This window comes from Tetrao urogallus (assembly GCF_951394365.1).
Source record: "Tetrao urogallus genome assembly, chromosome: 2".
Lineage (NCBI taxonomy): Eukaryota > Metazoa > Chordata > Aves > Galliformes > Phasianidae > Tetrao > Tetrao urogallus.
Genome location: NC_136814.1, coordinates 57,104,651 through 57,127,510, shown reverse-complemented (window position 1 = coordinate 57,127,510; position 22,860 = coordinate 57,104,651). Strand labels below are relative to the sequence as shown.

The following is a 22,860-nucleotide window of genomic DNA, read 5'->3' as shown; positions in this document are numbered from 1 at the left end:
GTGACTGCTGGCAACAATAGCTTTTCTCACTCCAGAACAATCACACCATAACTGAACCATTACTCCAAGACAGAGTAGCCTGAAGCTGTCATAGAAAACATTCAGCAGGAGCATACTTGGAAATTGAGGAGTCAACCAAATATTAGTGGTTGTAAGCCTGATTTCTTCTGTCTTGGTCATCTTCTAGGTGAGAGCTTTAAGATGGAAAGAAATACAGAGCAGTGTGCTATTCAAGGAAGTCAAGGGTTTGCCGGTAGATGTAGCCTCAAACTTACAATGATTTATGCTAGCTGGGGTGATGCTAAACTTCTGCAGCACTTATGAGAGGCCAGACTGCAGCCTGAAGTAGAATCAACAGTCTAAAAACTACAACAGATAACAATCGTTTTGAAGACATTAAATACAAATTCATTTCTCCCTGTGGAATTTTGCAAGAGTGTTACATCACTGCTCTTACAGTCTTGTTTGTTTTTTTAAAAAGCTACAGTGTATCTTATTATTTGCTGAACGGAATACGTACATACAAAAGCTGAGTGATTACAAACAGCAGCTAAAAGTGATAACATTGACTTTGCAAACAAATGTAAGAGATAAGAGGTGAACTATTAACCTTAGATTAGATAGTTTCTAGCTTCATTTTAATTGTGTTGTGTAAGAAATCCTAGAAATTATATTAAAATAAATTCAGGATCTAATTTTCCTTTTCAAAAATCATCTAGAACAGGGTAAATGAAGTTGTCTTTAAATAAACAATATGCCAAAATCTGTCCTCCACAAATCATTGAAATTACTCCAGATCCTGAAAGAAAATACAAAGCTGTTTAGTATTAATTTGTATAGTGGAATGCAAACATTGTAATAAAACATGAGGCAACCCTTCTTTTTGACTTTTTTTTTTAAACTCCCTGCTCACTTAAACACTTTGCCCAAGACTTTAATCACCAAAAAGAGATCAGTTCCAGCAATTTATGATACAAAACCAGCAGCAGTACAGGGAATTTATTCGCCTGTCTCTGTCTGTTAGGAATTACTACAGCTGTTGATTCTTGTTATCCATCATAAAAGAAAGAACAGATGTCAGTACTTTCTCCCTTAGTTATTTTTCATGGTAATATATACGAGCTTACGACTATTCTTCAAATTTTGAAAAATAATTAAACATTTCAAAATACAGGTTTGCCATTCTCTGTTGGAAATATGATGACTGAGAATCTATCTCTTCTATCATAGATACCTGCTCTTAGAATCACAGAATCAGAGAATCACAAGATCAGAATCTTAGAATCATCGAATGACCTGGGTTGGAAGGGACCTCAAGGATCATGAATCTCCAACCTCCCTGCCACAGGCAGGGCCACCAACCTCCCCATTTAATACTAGACCAGGCTGCCCAGGGCCCCATCCAATCTGGCCTTGAGCACCTCCAGGGATGGGGCATCCACAACCTCTCTGGGCAGCCTGTTCCAGCACCTCACCACTCTGTCTGTGAAGAACTTCTCCTTGATATCCAACTTAAATCTTCCCTCTCTCAATTTAAAACCATTTCCCCTTGTCCTACCACTATCACATTGCTCATAAAAATGATTTTTGAACTGTATTTCATTCCACTGATTGTAAAGACTACCAAGGAATGCTAACTTGGAAAACTGTCTGTTTGACACCTGAATTAGATGAGATAGATAATTTGATTAGTCAGTACTTAGCATGACTCATTTCAGCAACATGAACATATCTGCTATTTGTTAGGAAGATTACCATAAGCTAAGTACATTCTGGTCTTAAAATAGTTGTTAGCCCAGTGTTACTTGTCTGTGTTCTTACAAAAAATGTAAATGAAAAACATGCGTATCTTCCTTAAATACTGTCAATTCCCAAATTATTGAGAAAATAATAGAAAAAAACTCATAAATGCTATTTTTCTAGATTCTAGCAACTTAATATCTGAAGATTATTATACCTAATGCCAGCCACCAGTGTAACATCAGAGGAAATTCAGACATAACTGGAAGGAGAAGAAAAAGAGAAATGTACATTTGTAAACAATGAAGATAAGGATATGCAAACCTTATACTACTAAATAGAATGCCCACTTAGTTAGCTTTTCTAAATTATACACATTATATTTATTGAAATTACAAACTGCTATCAAGATCCTCACCATTCAGATACTTGATCATAGCGTTATGCTTAGTGGGTGAGCAATCCCTCGGGGGTCAAATCTTAAAAAGTACAAGTGTGTGCTAAGCTGAGGCTTTTCATTGTAAAATCTCTGAAAAGGGAATTCATTTATTATTACATATCTGTATGAGGTTTGGCGTAACAGAAGCACTGCTCACCTGGTAGGAAGTCGATACACTGCTGCAATCCAAATAATTTCAGCTGCCTGACAATTTCAATTTGATGGCTGATAACAGCATGTGAAAGACAGAGCTGTACCTGCAAGTGATCCCTATTACCTGACATGCTCTGCCATGCGTCTCAATCTACCTCTGCCTCACATGAGCAGCCACACATCCCCATCGCATGACCAATAGGAACCAGTGCAGCCCTATTAGGGCTAGCAGGGCTGTGGAGCAGTGAAGATAACTGGAAGGCACACTGCAGTCTCCACAGTGTGAGTTCAGCAGCACAGCTTGGGTTGCCCATCTGAAAATGTCAAGAGCAGCTCTGCGTTGTTTGGAGATCAAAGTGCCATGTGATATAATGATAGAAGATAGTCTACTGCATGAGCTATACAGAAAGCATATTTTGTTGTAGTTTTTGTAAATTTCCTGATTTAAATACAAAAAAAATTAATAATATTCATGAGGAATAACAGCAACTTAAATCCCATGAAATCAAATTTAGTAAATGAGAAATTATGCTTAATTTTTTACATTCAAGTCTCTATTAGTTTTTGGAATATCTTGATGTGGGTACTAGGGAATCTCTGTTTAAAGTGCTAAAGAATAAATGGATGATGCCCTGGAAAATGGAAGATCAATTATTTTGTAGTAGAGAGGGAATTCTAACTAGTCAGTGATGCTTTTTTCCTAATCCTAATTCTAGAATAAAAGCATTAAGCTCATCTACATAGAAGAAAAAATGTCCATGTGGGCTCTGCCATCCAGGTGTTATACCTTCATTCCTTCCAGAAAAGGAGAATAGTTTCAGAGAAAACAAACAAATGACATATAACACCTCAGTGGTAAAAATACAGTATTTTCTTCAATGAGGTTTTTGTTCAAATATTTTAACTTAGTATGCTGAAGTAAACTCCATTTTTACTGTGAACTAATGTGGAAGTGTAAATGAGTCAGAAGTGGGCAGCTACAAATTTCTTGTTTTACAGAACACAACTCCAGAAGTTGTCTCTAGGATGAGTATTGCACATAACAGCAATAAAGACAGAATTGAGGTATAGAGGTAAAAATTTAAATACATGCATAAGTCAAATGGATGGAAAGCAGAGGTGTGTGTATTCAACTCCAAGGAAGAATGAAAACATAGTGAGTGAGCTGTGGTCACTTGGCCCTTTTATAAGTGATACTATACATATGTTTAGCAGTAAGCATACTTACCAATTGAAGTTATGATGATATGAATAACAGTAACTGTTACAGCATAATCCCAAACCCATTCTTCCACCACCAGAGCAAACAGCAGACCACAAATGAAAAAAGTTATTTCCAGTGAGATTACAAGAACTGAAAATGAAAATAGAATATTTACTCCAAGCATAGTTTTGAAAGTCTTTTACTCTCATGCCAAGGTAATAGCAATAGGAAGTTAAAATGTCTGAGACAATATCATGCAAATTATGTTTGATTAGGTCAAATATTACTCTAGTGCTTTGATTATGAGGTTGATTTTAATTTTACCACAGACACTGCATGGGTTCCATGCTGATTTATCCATAGGCTTACAAACGTTCTTTCTTTTTTAAAAAAAATGTAGGGATGAGCAGGAGGAGGACCCGTGCTTTAAGTATTGCCTTGAGAAGAAATAGTGTGGAAATGTCAGTGAGAGACAATCCATCCAGGGTCTTTGCACATGGCACTAAATAGACTTGGTTGATACAGACATAGGTCAACTCTTTCTCCTCCAAAGCAGAGCAGTCTGGTTAAGGTTTTACATCCAGTAGAAAACTTCATAGCTTTCTTCCTGTTCTCTGCTTCACATCACATATGTGTAGCAGTGCAACTTAAAGACAGATAAGGGGAAATAGAGAAGAAAGCCACCCCTATGAGCTGAATGCAGGCCATCCCTATTGATCTCATGGTTCCACATCACACTGGGCTAGCAGGAGCTGACTGGGAAATGCCTGCTGGTCCTCCAGTAATACCCTAGGTGTAATAAGCAATAACAGCACACTAGTAACTCAAACAATTTTCAATCTGAGGTATTTTTCTTCTTCTTTTTAAAGCACCTAGACATACTGAAATAATATTTTAGCAGACTTTTTTTTTACCATTGCAGTAATGTAATACCTCAGAGAATATTGTTATTTTTTCACTGTATTTAATTTATACATCTGGCAGCATTTTGTGACTCAGTTTTATTCCATTCTTTAGACAGTCAATTATCTCCTACTGTAATCTGGATCTTTCACCCAGCAGTTAGAAGAAATGTAAGAACACAAAAGAAAAAAATAAACAACTGTAAAACCACACATGGTTAGAAAAGCAGAAAATACACTTAAAAAAAAAGTAATATTTGACAATGCATTTTATTTCCTATTAAAGTTAATTTTAATAGTATCGACTATTTTTCCAATAGTTATTTTTTTCAAATAATTTTATAACTTCAAAAGTATGCTCAATGTAGGCAGTTGTGCTGTAAGTTTTCCATTAATCTGGGCCAACAACTATAGCTCTGATCTGAGCTGAGACTTATATTTTTATTTCCAGGCTATCTTTTAAAGACATCATTCTACTTTTAGCAGGTATGAGTGAGACTCTTATACAAACTAATTCATTCAGAGTGCTCAGCTGTGTTTCTGTGCCCATAGCCTTTAAAGAGACCTGGCTAGGTTTTGCTGCTCCATGCTATTGCATTAGTTGGATGGAAGGCGAGACTGAATTCTAACCGGGTGTGTGACATAGTGGTTGTCTTTGGCACCTTATAAACATCCTGCATCAAACTGTCTGATATAAATTTGGAGCAAAAAAGTCATGTTGAGATACAGTAATTACATCAGGGCCCTGAAAAGTAGTTCTAATGGAATATGATTAAATTTTCTTTTCCATTGCTGCAAATGGAATGTTCTTTTTTTTTCATCTGAAACCCACATTGACACTATACAAATATTCATGCATTTTTATCATTCTTTTTAACGTGATCGACTGAGCAATTTTCTTTTGAGCAGTTCTGATTAGCAGTTCTAATTATAGCAGATGTGGTTTTCCTTTGCAAAATAGAATGCAAGTCTGGTAAAATTTCATGTATGCATGTAATTTTTGAAATGAAATGATAGTTTAGGAACGTGAATATGTTTTGAAGGCTTCAGACAAAGCTGCAGGAATTTGTGTTAGAATGTATAAAGGTCTGACTGGGAGCTGAATTACAATAAAACTCTGAAATTTTAATGTCCACTATATTCAGGCATTACCAAAGCAAAATTTCCATGAGTTGGATACGACCTATTCTTCAGCTTCTGAGTACATTACACTTTATAAGAAATATGTTGTAATGTGGAAGTTAAATTTAATAAATATTTGGAGGATTTTCTCAGAAAAGAGGTCATCATTATCTCATGAAAATGCAGCATCCTGATACAGTAGTACATTGTCTTCAAATGATCAAAATCAGAACACCTCAAAGAAATGCTTAGAAATCATCTGATTAATTAATAGCAATATACAAATGAAAAGTGAAGCAAAGATGAATAAAGATTTAAATGCACTGTATTAAAATACTGGAAATATTACCATTGCTAAAAAAGCTCTAAAATACTGTCCATAAGGAAGACAAATTTACATCCAGATATGATGTAATTTCTTTACTGAGAGAAAACATAAAAACAAACTTAACTTACCTAAATAGTGTGGGTTGAGCCATGATGGATTTGTCTTAAAATCAAAAGGTGCCAAACCATCCAACATTTTAACCCTGTGGAAATAGAATAAATACATTTAACCATAACTTTAATTTTCAATAAAAAATTAAAGACTACATGATGAATTACTGGTCCTTTTAAAGTAAGATTTCAAATGGAATATTCTGGATTTTACAGGCTTTCTGCATTTCATTCATGTTTTGATCTTGCCCTCGCACACAGTTTCTGTGATCTTCACTTCTATTTAAGATATGTCTGGCGCTATACATGTTAATCAGTAGTTTCCTAAGGGAAGATGATTTCCCTTTCATATCCACTATAACATCATTCCTTTTTAATTTTTTATGTAATTGGTCTCTTATGTTCATTAACTTACAGGATGCAAGTGCAAGTATATTACAGCCAGCATTTTATATTGCTTTTGAGTATCCATTTACTGATATATGAAGGCAGTGGTCACAACAACTTAATGAAGGCTTGGTTACAACAGTTTAGCTTATTTGGAAAACATATTCGTGGAATAGCTGAGACTGAATGCCTTCAATCTGAATGCCTCTTGTCCATAGTTACTGCTCTACCTGCTATATCCTGTATATCCAGCTGTAGCACGTGGTCATAGGAAAGGCAAGGATGTCTTACTTGAATATGGCAAAGCAAACAGAAAGGACCACATAGTACACAGTGTAGAAAACTGCCATGCATATCAACAGGTTCACCAGCACAACCTGTGAAAGAGAAAAAGACAATCTAATGGTGTGTTTACACTATGTATTTAATCATCAAAAATAAATCCAGATTTCTGTCAAGCATAATATTTCAGAAAATATAATATTTAGCCAGAAGTTTTTGCTGTTGCTGATTACAAAAACATTGTTAAAAGCTTTTTAGTACATTTCGGCTCCTGATGTTATAATGCATGGTTCTTTGTTTTGATGATATATCTACTACTTAGCTACTGGATTTATATGCATTCAGTGAATGAGAAGTGTACTTACTGACAGTTACTACACTGGTGACCCCTTTAAGATCATTCAGATATATAACTAGTTTAATATTTTTAATCTAAAAGAAATGCTACCATGGTAATTATGTTGAAACTATATAGAAATAAAATGTAGAAAATTGCATGGACTAACTAGTAAGTTTTCCAGCCTCTAGAAGATATGTCACTCCAGTATTTATTTCCAAAGCTATGGATGTAGGCAATTTAAGTGAGTAATAAGAGATATCTGTTAAAAACTTCTTAGAGATCAATCGCTTGTTTGTTTAAAATAAATAAATTAAAACCCCAAATTAATAACAAACTAACTAAGAGCAACAATAACAACAACAACAACAAAAAAGCATATGAGTTTCAGAAAGTAACTGCTATTTTATGAACCAGCACTAGGTCTTTGAGAGAAGAGAAACACTTAGTCTTCACTTCTCGTCTGAAGTTTCAGAACACAATCAGAGAAAAAACTGAACCTTAACCTGATCCTTTTCATAAAATGCCTTCAGATCTTTTCTTTTCAAGTGAAGCATTATTTATGACTTTGCTCAGCTAAGTTGGCTTCCTGAATTATCCAGACTCTAGGACTTATATTAATTCATACAGGTATAGGGTAAAATTACGTTTTAAACATTAATATACTTTAGAAAAAAAAAAAAAAAATAGATTCCTGCTAATGCAAAACACTGTCATTTTTGTTTATCTGGGATCATACTACAACATTCTAGCATTTTAATTGGACCACCAGGACTGGGGATTGCTGTGCATCACATTTAATTAACTGTTCTGGCAATATTGTGTGCTTACCTGAGAACGTGAAACTGAAGATGTTTACTACAGTTAGAGTGGTAAATAAAATCAGTTATTTTGTATAAACTCCAGTTCGTCTTGCATTTTCTCAGTTTAGCTGGGGCTTTATCGTGTCATATTTCTCTATCTTCTAACTAACTGAAGCACTGGAACAAGTTGTCCAGAGAGCTGGTGGATGCCCCATCTCTGGAGACATTCAAGGGTCTTCCTCTTCCATGTGTGTTCCACCTTTCCCCTATTACAGCTTTTTTTCCCCACTTTTTATCTGAATATTCTTAAGCTTACATTTCACTTCACATACTTTTCTTTCCTTCACACTGCTAGTGTTTGAAGTATGCCCTATTTCATTCTAGATTTTTAATGATCTTTTATGTCCTGACTTTATCTGGGCACTCTTATGAATTTCAAAGATATTATGAAAACCTGATACCTTGTGCCACAATGGTAGTCTCTTAGTAATTATTCCACAATTTCATATTCCTGAGGTCCAGCAAAACGTAATATGTAGTAATATGTCCTCTTTCACTGTACACTGGTGTTTTTTTTTCAGACATAGATGACAGTTATTTAATTTCTCTTTGTATTTATCTTGTTCTTCAATGAAAGACTGAACATAAAAACTATTAACAGCTGCATCCTCACAGAAAAAAATGTACAGATGGCCCATAATAAGGGCATCATGATCATTCTCATGCCTTACCTACCTATTCTGGTGCCCTTACTTACCAATAATTATTTAGCAGAAGCTAAATTCATTTCAGCTTTTAGTGTATCTTCTTCACTTATCTTCAAAGTAAAAGCTGAGTGGCAGAAAATGCACTCTGGAGAATGCATTAGAGTGGTTTGTATAACATTTACTCAAGGTGTCTGTACCTTGTGTGTGATGACTCATCCTACCTTAAAGAATTCAAACTTCCACTTTCAAGAAAACATCCATATCTCTCTTGCTGTAAATTCCATGAAAGGAAGGAAGAGGAAGTCTAAGCATGGAGTGAAGTGCCTCCCCTATAAAGACAGGTTGAAGGAATTGGGCTTGTTCAGCCTGGAAAAGAGAAGTCTGCAGGGAGACCTCATTATGTCTTCCCAATATTTAAAGGGAGTTTATAAACACAAGGGAAATTAATTTTTTGAATGGGTAGATTGTGATGGGTCAAGAGGGAATGGTTTTAAACTAAAGGAGGAGAGATTTAAATTAGATGTCAGGGAGAAATTCTTTACTGAGAGAGTGGTGAGGTGCTAGAACAGGTTGCCCAGAGTGGTTGTGCCCCATCCCTGGAAGTGTTTAAGGCCAGACTGGATGTGGCTGTGGGCAGTCTGGTCTAGTACTTGATCTAGTGATGGGCAATCCTGCCTGTGATGGGGAAGCTGGAACTTGATGATGCTGAGGTCCCTTCCAATGCAAGCCATTCTATGATTTAGCTATACTTTACCCTGTCTAATTATATTTACTTTCATAGAATCACAGAATCACAGGGTTTTGAAGGGTCCTCAAGAGATCATCGAGTCCAACCCCACTGCTAAAGAAGGTACCCTACAATAGATTGCACAGGTAGGCATCCAGACAGGTAGTAGTAGAAGTATAAGGACATGGGAAGTACAAGTATGTAGCACTGAAGGATCCAGCGACACACGCTTTGAAGTCTATTGAGTCAAAGATTGTATCTGTGTCATCTTAATTGGGTCTTCTTCCATTACTTTTTCCAGCTGTCTTTCATTGTCTAGAATACCTCACACACACATACACAAAAAAAAAAAAAAAAAAAAAAAAAAAAAAAGCACCATCATTTAATTCTGGGTGTTTCAGAGAGAAGCTTAAACAAACTGAACAGTAATTTGAATAACTAGTTTGTGAAATATCCTCTAGTTCTTACGCCATCCAAAAGAGTGAATGTTTTGTTCCTTCCTTATGTTTTCCTCTGTTATTCCTGATTGTTTCTAACTCTGCATGATCCTATGTGTCAGACACCTAAGATGAAATTTTCTTACCTAAGTCCCTCTAGGAATGAAATCTGTACCTTATCAATGATTGCTATTTTTTAAATCTTATTTATTTAAATAAAACACAGTTCTGAGTGAAGATTTCAATTTAAAACAAACAAACCCTCCCCCCCCACAAAAAAAAAAAAAAAAAAAAAAAAACCCACAACATAAGCCAGTTCTGAAATGTAATTTTCATTTCTATTTAATTTGTTGTGTGTAGGTAAAAGCTGCTGAAAAATCAGTCCTTATTCAAGGAGGCAGTGTCTCTGAAAAGAGCTACTGATGAACATTAGCTCAAGCTAATTCAGTTTTGGGAGCTTGCCTTACCATTATGTGACACAAAACAAGCCCTTAAGCCTTTATGTTTTAAGGTGGGAGAATATGAAGATAAGTGAAGAAGTATTACCTCATAGCATAGGATTAGGGAACACAAAGCAGCATCCAATTTAGCATCAGCAATTTTTGAAGTATGTTAAGAAATGAAGAAGGTGCAGAGAAGAGCCATAAAAGAGATCTGATGGCTAGAAATGCTTTTTTCATTAGGACTACAACTCTAAAGAGGTCAATCTGTTTAGCTCTGAGGGCTGATTTGATTATGATGGATAAGTACCTTCGTAGGCAGAAAATACCAGGTACTTAGGGGCTCTTTAATCTATCAGAAAAGCCATATGAAGTAAACAGCTGCAAGTTATAGCTAGACAAATGGCAAAAATACATGAAAGACATTTTTAACTGTAAAGGCAATTAGTTAATGGAACAAACTGCCTTTGGAAATAATGGATTATTTAAAGAAAAACCAGGTGCCTTTCTGGACGAAGCTTCACTTGAACATCCCCAGTGTTTACTTCTGGCCACATGATAAATAATATACTTGTAGAACCATCTGATACTGATGGCAGTGTGGACCATTTTGCAAATGGTTTATATTATTTTTATTGCTAGATATGGAAAGTGAAAGTACATCACTGTATCTATGCCCCAAAACTACAGGAACAGTAGGCAAGAAACCCACTATACCTGTACAAACACGTATTTGTCAATACGTAAATATCCAGGAGAGTTTCTACTTTTCTACTGCTATTATTTCACTAAAGTAAAATAAAAATGGAGAATGATTAATGTCTTGTCAGCTCATTTTCTCTGAGGGGAAATTACAGTTTTCCCATGTCCTGTATCTTTACTATTATTCCAAATGGCAATTGGCTAAATAACTTATGTGATCTTTTCTTCTTCTTGATGTACTCCATGGTCACTGAAGTGTTCACTGACTACAGTGTTACCTGCAGATAACACGCTGCCCCTTCTGCCCTGAAAGTATCTCATTGGCAAACATTGGTAAACATTGGCAGATGAATCCATGGCACATTTTGGGTGAGAATCATTTTCATTTTATTTCTCTGAGCAGATGCACATTTCCTGGAATTCTCCTTTATCTGCCTCCTGTAAGCCTTATCTGCTCCAGATGCAGATACTGTAATAAAAGTGGTAAGACAGGACTGAAGTGAAAATAACAAGGCTGAAGAAAGACTGTGAGCTGATGGCCTATTGACCTCTAATTACAGTAGGTAAATTCCTGGCCTCTCTTGAAGTCAGTGACAAACTTGTTTTGGCTTCAAAGGCCTTGGATTTTTCTCTCTGTATCCAGAATATTAGTCCCTGTCTAAGTGACACAGTGAAGTATTAGAGTGCTTTGCCCAGTCAAGGAAGCTAAAGAAAGACATGCAGCTCAGTGCTAAGAATATGATCTGAAATGAATAACACGAAAACTGAAACCCTTTGAAAAAATTCCAGTTGTATCACATTCCATTTTTTAAACCTTTCCACAGAAAATTATATATTTTTTGAATAGCAAAATATATTTTATTTTCAAACTTATTTTTTTTTTCCCTTTCTAACCCCTCAAATATTTCAAAGAGAGAAATACATTTATTGAGAAATGAGAAAGTCATTTATTACATGCCAAAGGCATTGAAAGAATTTCAGAAATACAGCACTGTCATTAAACTTGGGATAAAATTCCAAGATTATATTTCATACATGCATCACTCCATATATTTTGAAATCCTTCTAATTAAATATACTTTTCAGTACTTATTACCAGTCCTATTGGATAAGATCTCCTTTGCAGTTTACTTCTTAGAAAAAGAACATTAAGACCTACTCTGTAAGAATGAAAGCAACTGCTTTTTCAAGATCTGCAGGAGCTGACTAACTCTAAATACTACTATTACTCTAAGTACTACAGCACTATACACACTCAATTCCCTTTACCTTGGTTTCAGCAGTTTTGACCTTGAGAGCCATGGACACATGATGAGTGAAAGGAAGTGTTGTAGCTATACTTCTTATGCCAATATCAACAGAAAGAAGCAGCTGGTTTTCACCCCAAAAAACATTCTTATAGGTAAGTACAGGACAGAGTGAGGTAAGTTGATTGGATTAAACTGAACTGAGACAGAAGCCATCTGTGAGATAACTCTAAGCTGCTGAAGACCAAACAGAAAATCCTAGTCACTGATTTAATGCTCATACCATTTGTATCCACAACTGGCAAAAACCTATCTATAATACAAATTCACCATTTAGAGACAAAATTATAAATAGTATTTTCTCATTTCTGTTTGATTTTTTCAGCCCTTGTTTGATCACAGGTCATTAAGATTGCCACACCTCCATACTTTCAATTAGTTTTATGATTTTTAACATTAATTATGTTGATCGTAGGTGTGGAAGAGTACATTCTCCACCTTGTTCCTTGTAACGTTTCTCTTCTGACTATCACTTTGTTACATTACATGTAGTTCACATTAAATTAGGTATAATTAGGTTAAGAAATGATAGACTTACATTATGACTCTTCTCCTTTTCTTATTTCTTCAGGAGAGTGAAATTTACCATGCTTTAGAGAAGCTTCACCTTCAACTGAGCAATTCCCTAATGGATTTGGATTTGACTTTTTGCAGATGCATTACGATTCATTATGCTGTGCTGGAAAAAAAATTAGATCATATAAAGGAATGCTTCTGAAAACCTAATGAACTTTTTTTTTTTTTTTTTTTTTTTTTTTTTTTTTCCTATCACTTACATAATCTGTGCAGGTTTCATAATTGTTAGTGTCTTTCTAATTGAGTAAAATTAATGCTGTCTAGTTTAAGATATGGTCTGTACAAAGCACACAAAAACTTTCGCTTATTTGATTTGTACCAGATTGCGAATACTCTACAGAATGTACAAATAGTATTGTGTGAAATTCTTTTCCTTGTCCCAAATGTGAATATGAAGACCTGTGCTTCAGTATAGTACAGTGATGTCAAAGGAATAGAATCAAACAACAATAAAAAACTAAATTAATTTGCATAAATGGTTGCAATGGTGACCACACAAATGGTAGATTAACAAAAAAGTATTGGTTTTAGTAATTAAGAAATGATTGAAAATAAACAAAAGGTTTCATACAAGGAGCATCACATCTATTCCAAGGAAACAGGGCCTAAAATTTGCACAAATCCTTGCAGTAACTCTTAGTAGCAAGATAACTGAAAAAAGTAATGGATTCCATTGGTCTAAGATCATTATTAAATGCAATCATTCATTTACTCGCTCAGTCAGTTTAACCAAAATCTGAGGATAGAACCAAAGTCACTGAATTCCCTGTGTAGATAATGGAAGCTATAGGCATGGATTTTCTAACGAGACTGAGAGGTTCCTCTCATCGCTATTGCAAAGTCGAACACTTCAAGAGAGGACAGTATTTCTGTTGCAGACTTGCTTCCAGCCTGGAAACAGCTGGACTGTTGTAACAGTAACAAACAGCAGCAAGTAAAAATTGGGAGTGGCAGAATTGTGTGTGATCCAAAATGCTGACTAAAAGACTTAGCAGCAAATTGGAAAGACACTGTATTGCTGCTAGCAAAATGTCCGGAGAGTGGAATAGCCTCTTCTTCTTACCTTTTTTTTTTTTTTCTTTTTTTTTTTTACTAGGTCAACTGCAGGAAATATAATGATTCCTATTCAGCACAGGAGGCAGAAGAAAATACATGTTAAACTATTTTGGTTACAACCAGCCATGTCTTTTAAATACCATTTTCCAAAGCAATGAACTGCAGACTGCTAGTAGAAAGGTGAGGAAAAATAGTGCTACATTACCTTTTAGCCCCTAGTTTTTGTGCTGTTTTGATTTACAGAAACATCCAGGAAACAGTTGCTTCAGTAGCATATCTATGCCTTACCTCACACTTTTGGGAACAGGCAATAAGCAGTGTTATTTGGAATGTGTTTGTACCCATGTACTTTATTCCTATTGAGAAAGATTTAACAAATAGTGATGAAAACATAACTGCAGACAGTTACAGAACAGAGAATAAGTTCAGACATGAAAGTGAAATTGAAGATACATCTGTAGGCCATTATCTCTTTAAAGTGATGTATAATGACATGATACCTACTTCCTATCTGTTACCTGGGGCAAAAGAAAGTCATTTTGTAATAATGAAGAGAAAAATTGTAAAATCTTAGTGCTTCGTCTGCTTTTAAGCTTATTATTTACATTTTAAATAGAATGCTCTGATTTAAACCCACAGTTTGTAATGCTCTCTAATGGCACTGCAAAAATAACAAACAACATTTGAGGAGGTGTAACATATGGGAATATAACAAAAATATCTATCATGGAAATTAACAGGTGATTTGTGTTGCTGGTATGCTGACTATGGACCCTACAGCACACTATGCCTTCTGACACAAAGTCAGACCCAGAACCATATTTTTTACTCACATTTTTTTAGCTAACTCCAAAAAATACAGGGTCTTAGAATCAGGAAAATGACTGAAATCTGAAGGATATTGATTCATTATCTTTGAATATTTAAGGATTTAAGGAAAATACAAAGATCAACCAATTGGATGATATCTACACTATATGTAGAGAAAGTCTTAATTCTCTGAAGGGTGATGACATCAAAACATGTGTACTCTGTCTCCATCTGCTGATGGGAGGAACAATACTTAAATTGTGTGCAATAAAGAAGAGCTCAGAGAAGAAGAAAAAAAAAAGAAGAAGAAAAAAGCGTGGCCACTATTTTTAAAAACATTACACTAAGAATATGAAAAGAAAATTTGATAGAAATGCGCATTTTAAAACAAACATAATTTACTGACTTACACTGTGCTACGACTAGCAAATAGAACCTTGTTGTATCCTATGAAAGACAATGCATATGTTGGTGTTGATCAGATGTGCATTACACAGCCTTACTGTGACAGTTTGGCTCCTATATGGAAGGAGAGAGAATTCTGTGAGGCCTGGAGTCTATCTCCTTCCTTTCCTTGTTTAACTGTCCTGCAGAATGGATAAATTTTGAGAGACTGGAAATTAAAGAATTCAGTGGAAGCAGGAATGCACTTTGGATGATGCAGCCTGTTATTAGTTCCAAGTTTTGTCAGATTGCTTTTAACGATATCCCAGCTTCTGAAAATATCATGTAAATGAGCTTTCAGCTCCTGAAAAATTGTCCCCTTGAACTTCATGTGAAAGCTTGTGAACTCTAAAACGTTCATAGTATTAAACTAAAAAACTGATGTAACCTTTTTGATGTGCAAACTGCAAATGAATTGGATTCTCTAGGAGATAATTAACCCTGATGAGCTACTTGTATCTACAGAGATGGCTTAATTAACAATAAAAACAGCAAATAACATTTTTCTGTTTCATTAACTGACATTGATGGTGTTGTGAACAAGTTCAATACAGAGCTTGAAAGTGCTGGCAAAGGAATCAATTTAATAGGCTTTATTTATTCAAACTATACATTGGTTTTATTGTTTGTGAACAGTGCGGGATTGACAGAACTGGAAATGAAATCTTCTGTTTATCTAGGGCTCTCACACAATAGTAGCAAAGTAAACTTTCTATTCTGCCCCTACTATATGTTTAAGAAACAAGTTTAATTGCCTGTATTTTACAAATCAATATTTCTGCCAAGCAGCTTAATGTGCTTATTACCATAGTCCCAAATTTTGGAGGTATTCTTGCATTTCTAGTTCAGTGGGAAAATTTGATGAGTACAGTGAAGATCTGAAAAATCTTTTCAGGACTTAAGACCGTGGAGAAAGGGGGAGAGGGATGTGAAATTGCTTCTGCTGTTGGTAGAGGAATGTATGTCATGCTGGATCAGGCAGTCTCAGGTGAGGCTCACTTGCATACCTGTGCTCACTCTGGTTGCTGGCAGCATGGCCATTGGGACCCTGAGCCACAGTCTGACTCCTGCTGCTTGCACAACAGACCCTGTGTAGACATGTGCATGTGGAGCACAGTTCCTTACCCAGGAGAAAATAAGAAAGGAGTTCAAGGAGATGGGATGGATCATGCTGATTTGGAACAGACCTTGACCAGAAAAGCATGCTGACTGGCAAAGTATCTCTTTTTACCCCTTATCCCTCTACATTCTCCCATTTGTTCCTACTTGAATCAACATAAACCCCTCTTTTTCCAACTTTGGTACCTCCCTTTAGCATCCTGCAATAAATCTTGTACTATGCTCAAACGATTATCCTCTGCATCCCATAATGTGTCCCACATCCTGAGTAGCAACATTTTTCTTCTAAAAGGTTGTCTGGGGGCTGCTCCAGCTGGACAGTGGTGGGCTTCACACCTAGACAGTGGGACTGGGGCTCTCCTGAGGTGAGGTCTTTGCTCCTACGGAAGAGTGGTTTGGGCCTATGGCTGCCATTGTATCCCTATATTCTCTGGGCTTCTGGAGATGAGCCATGTCTCTCCTGTGAGGGCCTGGAGGCAAGTGGGAGTATCAAGGGATTAGATTGGTCTGGGAAGGAGCCCACAGCAGGCTTCTTTGGGCTCCCCCTCCCACATTGTCTCTCATCAACATGCAGATGGGTCATTGGCACATAGTCTAACAATTAACAAACTCATTTTGCCAGCATTTGGAAAAGCCAAAACAGGACTTAATAGGTGATTTTAGAATGTTTGAACATTTTATGGGTCTCTATTTGATAACTGAGTGTGCTAGCTGGCATAGACACCTCTCCAGCCACCATTTGATTTTACATGCAATCTCATTTCTGTGCCCAAGAACGTTCCCTAGCCACGCTCTAATTCACAGGAGTAGATGTAACTGTGAGTCTACAAGAAAGGACCTAACAGACTAATTTTTGTTCACAGCAGGTGGTTGCTTACCCAGCACAGCAATGTATTGCACTATTTAACCATCTTCTGGCACTCTGAGGAGAGATACCAAAACCAACTTGATTGAGTGTGCAAACTGAACACTTTCTTCATTTGCAGAAGTATATTTTCTGATTGCAGTATGTTGCATAAACCACTGGCAAGGTAGGAGATAGAAATTTGCACTGCCAGTTCAGCAAGTGTGTTGAAACGCATCTGAAGGATAGCTGGGGAAGATCTACTTGGCACGGTTCTCACAGGTGTTACTCACAGGTTTTCCTTTGCTCTCCTAAGAGGTAATTTAAATAAACTTACCTCTGTTATTTCACTCTATGCTTTTAAGATTATGAAGTAAATCATTCTGCATATGTTCTGTCCTGTTCATGTAGTATGATTTTGCTGTTTATTGGTATATGAGGAAAGTGATAGTTTTAAAAACAATAAGCCTCTAAGCTAAGGATGTCTCTATAAAGGAGTCAGGATAAAGTGTATCTTTTCTTATTAAATTGAAAAGTGACACAAATTAATGATGTAATTTGCAAGCTTTAGTTTGAACTTGTTCAATATGAGAAAATACAGAAATTCTAAAAGTAAACTGATGTAGAATAAGCCATGTCCTGGACGGATTTCCATCTACAACACTTTCTCATCTGTATTTATCTTTCTACATTCATGATGTAGAAAATTTATCTACATTCAACATACACTGCTTTTACTTAGAAAATAAAAATGCATACTGTTGAAACAACCTTGTTACTCACATTCTTGCTCTCAGCAGGTTTTGAAATTATTGTGAAAATGGTGCTGAGGTATTGCTGATGTTCAGATCTGTCATTTCTAGAAAATAAAGGTTCCTATATTGATGAGTAAAAAGATATTTCTCCAGCTTCTCACTCTAACAGCAATTCACAGTCTTATAGTCAAGCACCCTAACACAACAGACTGTTCTGCTCTCAGTTACACCTGTTGAACTCCATTATCTTCTGTTCTGCCCTAATTACATATATACAAACTCATTCACTTGACCTTGCTGACCCTGCCATTAGAACTTTAATTAACTCCTGTGACCATGATTCATGGCCCATAACAAAATGCAAGTCATTTTATCCTGGCTACATTGGCAACTGGAGCTAAATGTGTATTCTTAATGAATCAAGCATTTGTGATCACTGAATAGGAGGTTGAATACAAATGCCTTCGGTAACACAGTGAAACAACTATGTATATTTATATTTTTGACTGCTGCAGTGTAAGCAGACATACCATTCAGCTCAAAAACCTAATAAATTCTCTCATCTGTACAATTTTTACTCAATTTTACTGCTCGTCTGACTTTAGATCCAGTTGATATTTGTCAGAAAACAAGGAAACATATTAACAACATCTCCAAAATATATTTCAACAGCCCTTCAGAACAGCTCCAGTTTAATAGAATTCATTATTAAATGGTTTTCTACCAGATAATAGATAATGACATCCAATAAGAATTTCAGCAGGCTTAAAGTTCTTTAAATCCAATTTTTCATGTCCCATTTCTCAAGTTTTCAGTGTTTTGGGGACCGCCCACTCACTCAGAATACAGTAAAACTGGAGGACCTGTGCTCCTCTCTGACCTTTTGTCACCCTTTGTTTCCCGTTGTTCACTACTGCTAGTTGCTCTTTGGCGTAGCTTCCAAACTGCTGATGTCAGCTGGCTCTCAGGTATTTCATCCATAGCTGTGGAGTTGATTTCCAGTACAATTTAGATATGCAGGGCAACACATATAACTGTATTACTTAGGAAAACCGTATTCTGACAGTGGTTTTAATAGTTTTTAAACTTATGACATTTATGGAATCACTTGAGCAGAGGCCTTTCCACTTGGAATTTCAAGAAATGGGACATTCATCTATAGAATAAGATAACACCATTCTTCCATGTCAGGTACATTTCCTGGCATGATGCATATGGTAATGATAGTAAAGGAATGACTAGTATAGTAAAAAATATCATTCCAATGTTTCAAGCAGATGAATGTCCAGTTATTCTCATGAATAGCCAAATTAGTACTAAACGCAGGGAAAACAAACTCACCCAAGTGCATAAGTGCTACCATGCCATCCACTACCAAAAATGCATCTTTTTTGCATTTCCTGAGCAGATTCTAGTAGCTGCTTCAGGTTAGGATGTATGGAATGTGGCTGCTAGTGGTGGTTATTCTTTCTATTAATAACTCATAACCTTAATACAAACAGTCTGACTTGGCTGTGTCTTTGCTTTTCCCACATGAGCAGCTGCTGTTCCAGTCACTGAAACTACTCAGGCCTGAGTCTGGCTACATAAAATTTTTCAATAATGGTAGTACATTTCTTTTACTCCCAGAAAGATGGACAGGAAGGGGAGGGGAGATGTGTGAATTAAAAGGTGTCTGACTATTTTCTTTCATCATCTTTCACACAAAGTGCTACAGGTAATACACATCCAACCACATCCAACACTTCCATACAGGAAGTATTAGTGCAATTTTTAATGTTCTTGCATTAGATAGCCAGCTTGAGTTGGGAAATTGTTCCTGTCTGAGTGTACAGTGCTGGGTAAATATATACAGTCACTCCTTTAAGCCTTAAAATAATTTCCATGTGATAATATATGTTTTCATACACCTCAGCCGATTTAACGCACCCGGGCATTTAAAATAACGTGAACTGTTTTAAATTACGGTGTTCAAAATATTTGCCACTAGATGGCAAACTGATTGTATGCAGGCTTCCACACAAAAGGAACATATCTGCTGTTTGCTGGGTGACCAGGTGATCGTATTGCACTGAATTTATTCTTCCACAATTCCCTTGAACCAGAAAAATTATACCAGAGAAAGAGATGGCTCTTTAACCTCAGGTACTGAAAGTGCCAACAGTAAGTAAGGATCACATTTGCTTCTGTTTGCTTGTTGATATCAAGTATGTTATTCTATATCTTTTAATTTCACATCACACAGCCAAAATGCAAAAGTTCAGGCCCACCATTCAATTTTAGATGCCACATATGTTCTATGGTACTTAAGAGGTAATGAGTGGCATGTCCTGACAGAAACAAAGGAGATCTGTCGATCAAAATCCCCATTTATGTGTGTCCAGCTGTATAGGACACACATAAATGCTCACACATTACAAGGCCCAGTCCTTCAAGTGCCACAAATCTCTGATGCAGAGTTTTACTTCCATCAGTTCACAGAGAGCCTCAGCTAGAGTCTGGCTTCTTATTATGTCATTCTTCCCTTTTTCCTCAAAATATTGCAATAATTAATGGCATTTCTGCATAGCAGCTGCATATTTCCATTCATAAGTGCTATTTGCAGTCACTTATGAAACCACAATAGCCTACTCAAGACCTTGCTTTTATCAGTTTCACACCACTTTGTTGTTGCTATCAATATACAAGAAAGTATTTTATTATACAAGAAAAAATTGGCAGAGACCTTATGTCTGGTGTACTTCTCTACTGTGCATCGAAATCATAGCACCAGCCAGAAACAGACATCCCTTTCAAAATCAGGAGTTAGATAAAAACAGTCCTGCTTGCCATATTTTACTTTCTTGCATTAGGAGAGGTATATAAATATTACATCTCCACTCTGCCTTTAACTGATGTTGGTATCCATCTTTGATTAGTTTCTATCAGGAATTTGAGTTTTCCCGTGAGTTATAGCCCACATTTTTCTCTGAATTGGTGTGTTTGAGATTAAACCGTTCTTGAAGGCAAAGAATCTGCAGTTCTACTGTCACTTACTTATGGAAATAGGCTGGCAATTCTGACTTGAGATCTATTTTTAATGCTAGTTTAACATACTGGTGCAACATTATTAAAAATAAAATTGGGGTTCAATGCTGATTTCATTTATATTGATGTTGCAAATTAATGGTATTTAATAATACGCACAGGACTGAGGACACATGCCAAAATGTTAAGAAAGATTAATTCTAAAAAGATTTGATTTAACACATTTTCTAAGAAAAAAAAAGGTAAAATGAATAGGTGTGCAGCTCCCTGTTTTTTCTAAATCTGCATCTGCTTAACTGTAGTGTTTATCTCCATTCTTCAAGGACCTCAGAAATATTGTAGACAATGTCCTCAATATGCTTGTTATAGTACATCTGTGTGGGAAAAAAATCATTGCAACTGGATCCCATGCATGGGACCTTTTGTTATTCAACAGCAAAGGTCAGCAGAGTGTTTTTATTTTTTTGCCTCATGAGCAATTAGCAACGTATAATATTCTAGAAGTACCAGAGTTCAACCACATCTGGATGTGGGACCTCACACAAAATGAATTTGTGCTTAATGGCTGTATGGAAGATCTTTGATTTTAGATCCTTACTGTATCCCTCATGTATTCAGATTTTCAGTCATTACTGTGTTTGGAAGTAGAAAGGAATTTTCTTCACACTGCATTTACAAAGTACTTTTTCTCCCTCTGTAGTGTAAAGTGTGGTTCGTCTTCTGAGACCACAACACTCATGGAGCCTCCTGCTCTTGCTGTGACCTGGGGAACAGGTGTCATTGTATGTGTCCTGTTTTCTGGCTGCAGCTAAAGACCTCTTTCTATTTTGGGCATTCAGCCTCACTCATTTATCTTAATAGCTTAATTTTAAATGTAATATAGTAGTAGATTTGACTGAAATCTAATAGTTTGTATTACTTAGTTGGTAAGATTACAGTATCTAACAACTCCTTCTGACTGTACACTGTGAAAATGAAGATTGTACTATTAAAACTTGCAAGTTGACTGTATTAGAGTGTCAAATACAGCCGTTCTCAGATTTTTTGGCCAAAATGTTGGACCACTGAGCTGAATATATTATGACTTTCCCTTTGAAACTTTAGACTTTCTGTAGACATCTCTCACTTGTAGAAGGTAACGGAAACCAGGTACGCAACATTCGCTCTTATTGTTTCAAAGGGATCTTTCAAATAAAATTATGTGAATGCTTTAAAAGTATTTAGCATTTCAGATTATAGTATCTCATGAACTTTTCAGTGCAAGACATTGTCTCACTCAAAGGAAAATTGCTGAGAGAAAGCACCTGCAATATTTTGGTCAGGTAGTTCAAATGCCATCATACTCACGCAGCCTAGAAGGCTGATGCCATTTTTCTGTAATGGACTGTCTATTTTTTTCTATGAGTAAGGAGTTGGTTTTTCTTGTGTTTTGTTTTGCTTTGTTTGAGAAAGTGTGCATACCTCCTCATTTCCATTCAAAATAGTAAGAACAACTCCTAATTTTTAAGTGACTGTTTAACAGGGGGAAATCTTGTCCTTGTATTAAAAGTTGTGTTAAGAAAAACCAACAAGAGTATCAGGTGTTTGTTTGTTCTTCCCACAGACTTTATTTCTGAAATCTGGGAGACCGTGACATTCCTGTGCACATCAGTGGTCTTCAGGTAAACAGGAGAATAATATTTCCTCTACCACACATTTATTTGGATGTTTGGTTTGTGGAGAGGTAGTATTAGACCTGCAAATACAAGGTGTCAAACTATGTGTCAAAATTACCATTCAAATGAAAAATACTAGTACATATGCAGTTTAAGTGTTAAGCCTTAAATACTTTGAGAAAAACAACATTTAAACGTTGGTCTGTTGTCTCCAATTTAGTTTTTTTAACTACATCATGAGCTGCAGACATCACTCCAGGATGAGGAGTGTTCTCCAAATTTCATTTCAGCTGAACCTATTATGGTTGCATTTTTCCTTGTGTAATCCTTTGCTTTCAGTCTTGTGGTCTGTGAAGTTGCATATGAAGGAGTTCAGCTTTTAGGCACTCAGATGAGTAAATACCCAACTCACTAAAAGATATTAAGCACTCTTCTGAGCTTCATCCT

General features: G+C 36.1%; 1 protein-coding gene across 1 annotated transcript; it reads right to left on the bottom strand.

Moving 5' to 3' along the window:
- Positions 1 to 704: 704 nt before the first annotated feature.
- Positions 705 to 12,122, bottom strand: TMEM244 (transmembrane protein 244; the record flags this gene model as incomplete). Its single annotated transcript, XM_079532654.1, has 6 exons — positions 705 to 799; positions 1,958 to 2,002; positions 3,561 to 3,686; positions 6,017 to 6,090; positions 6,677 to 6,762; positions 12,090 to 12,122. 6 exons carry the CDS (start codon positions 12,120 to 12,122, stop codon positions 705 to 707), a joined length of 459 nt encoding a protein of 152 aa, XP_079388780.1.
- Positions 12,123 to 22,860: the final 10,738 nt, after the last annotated feature.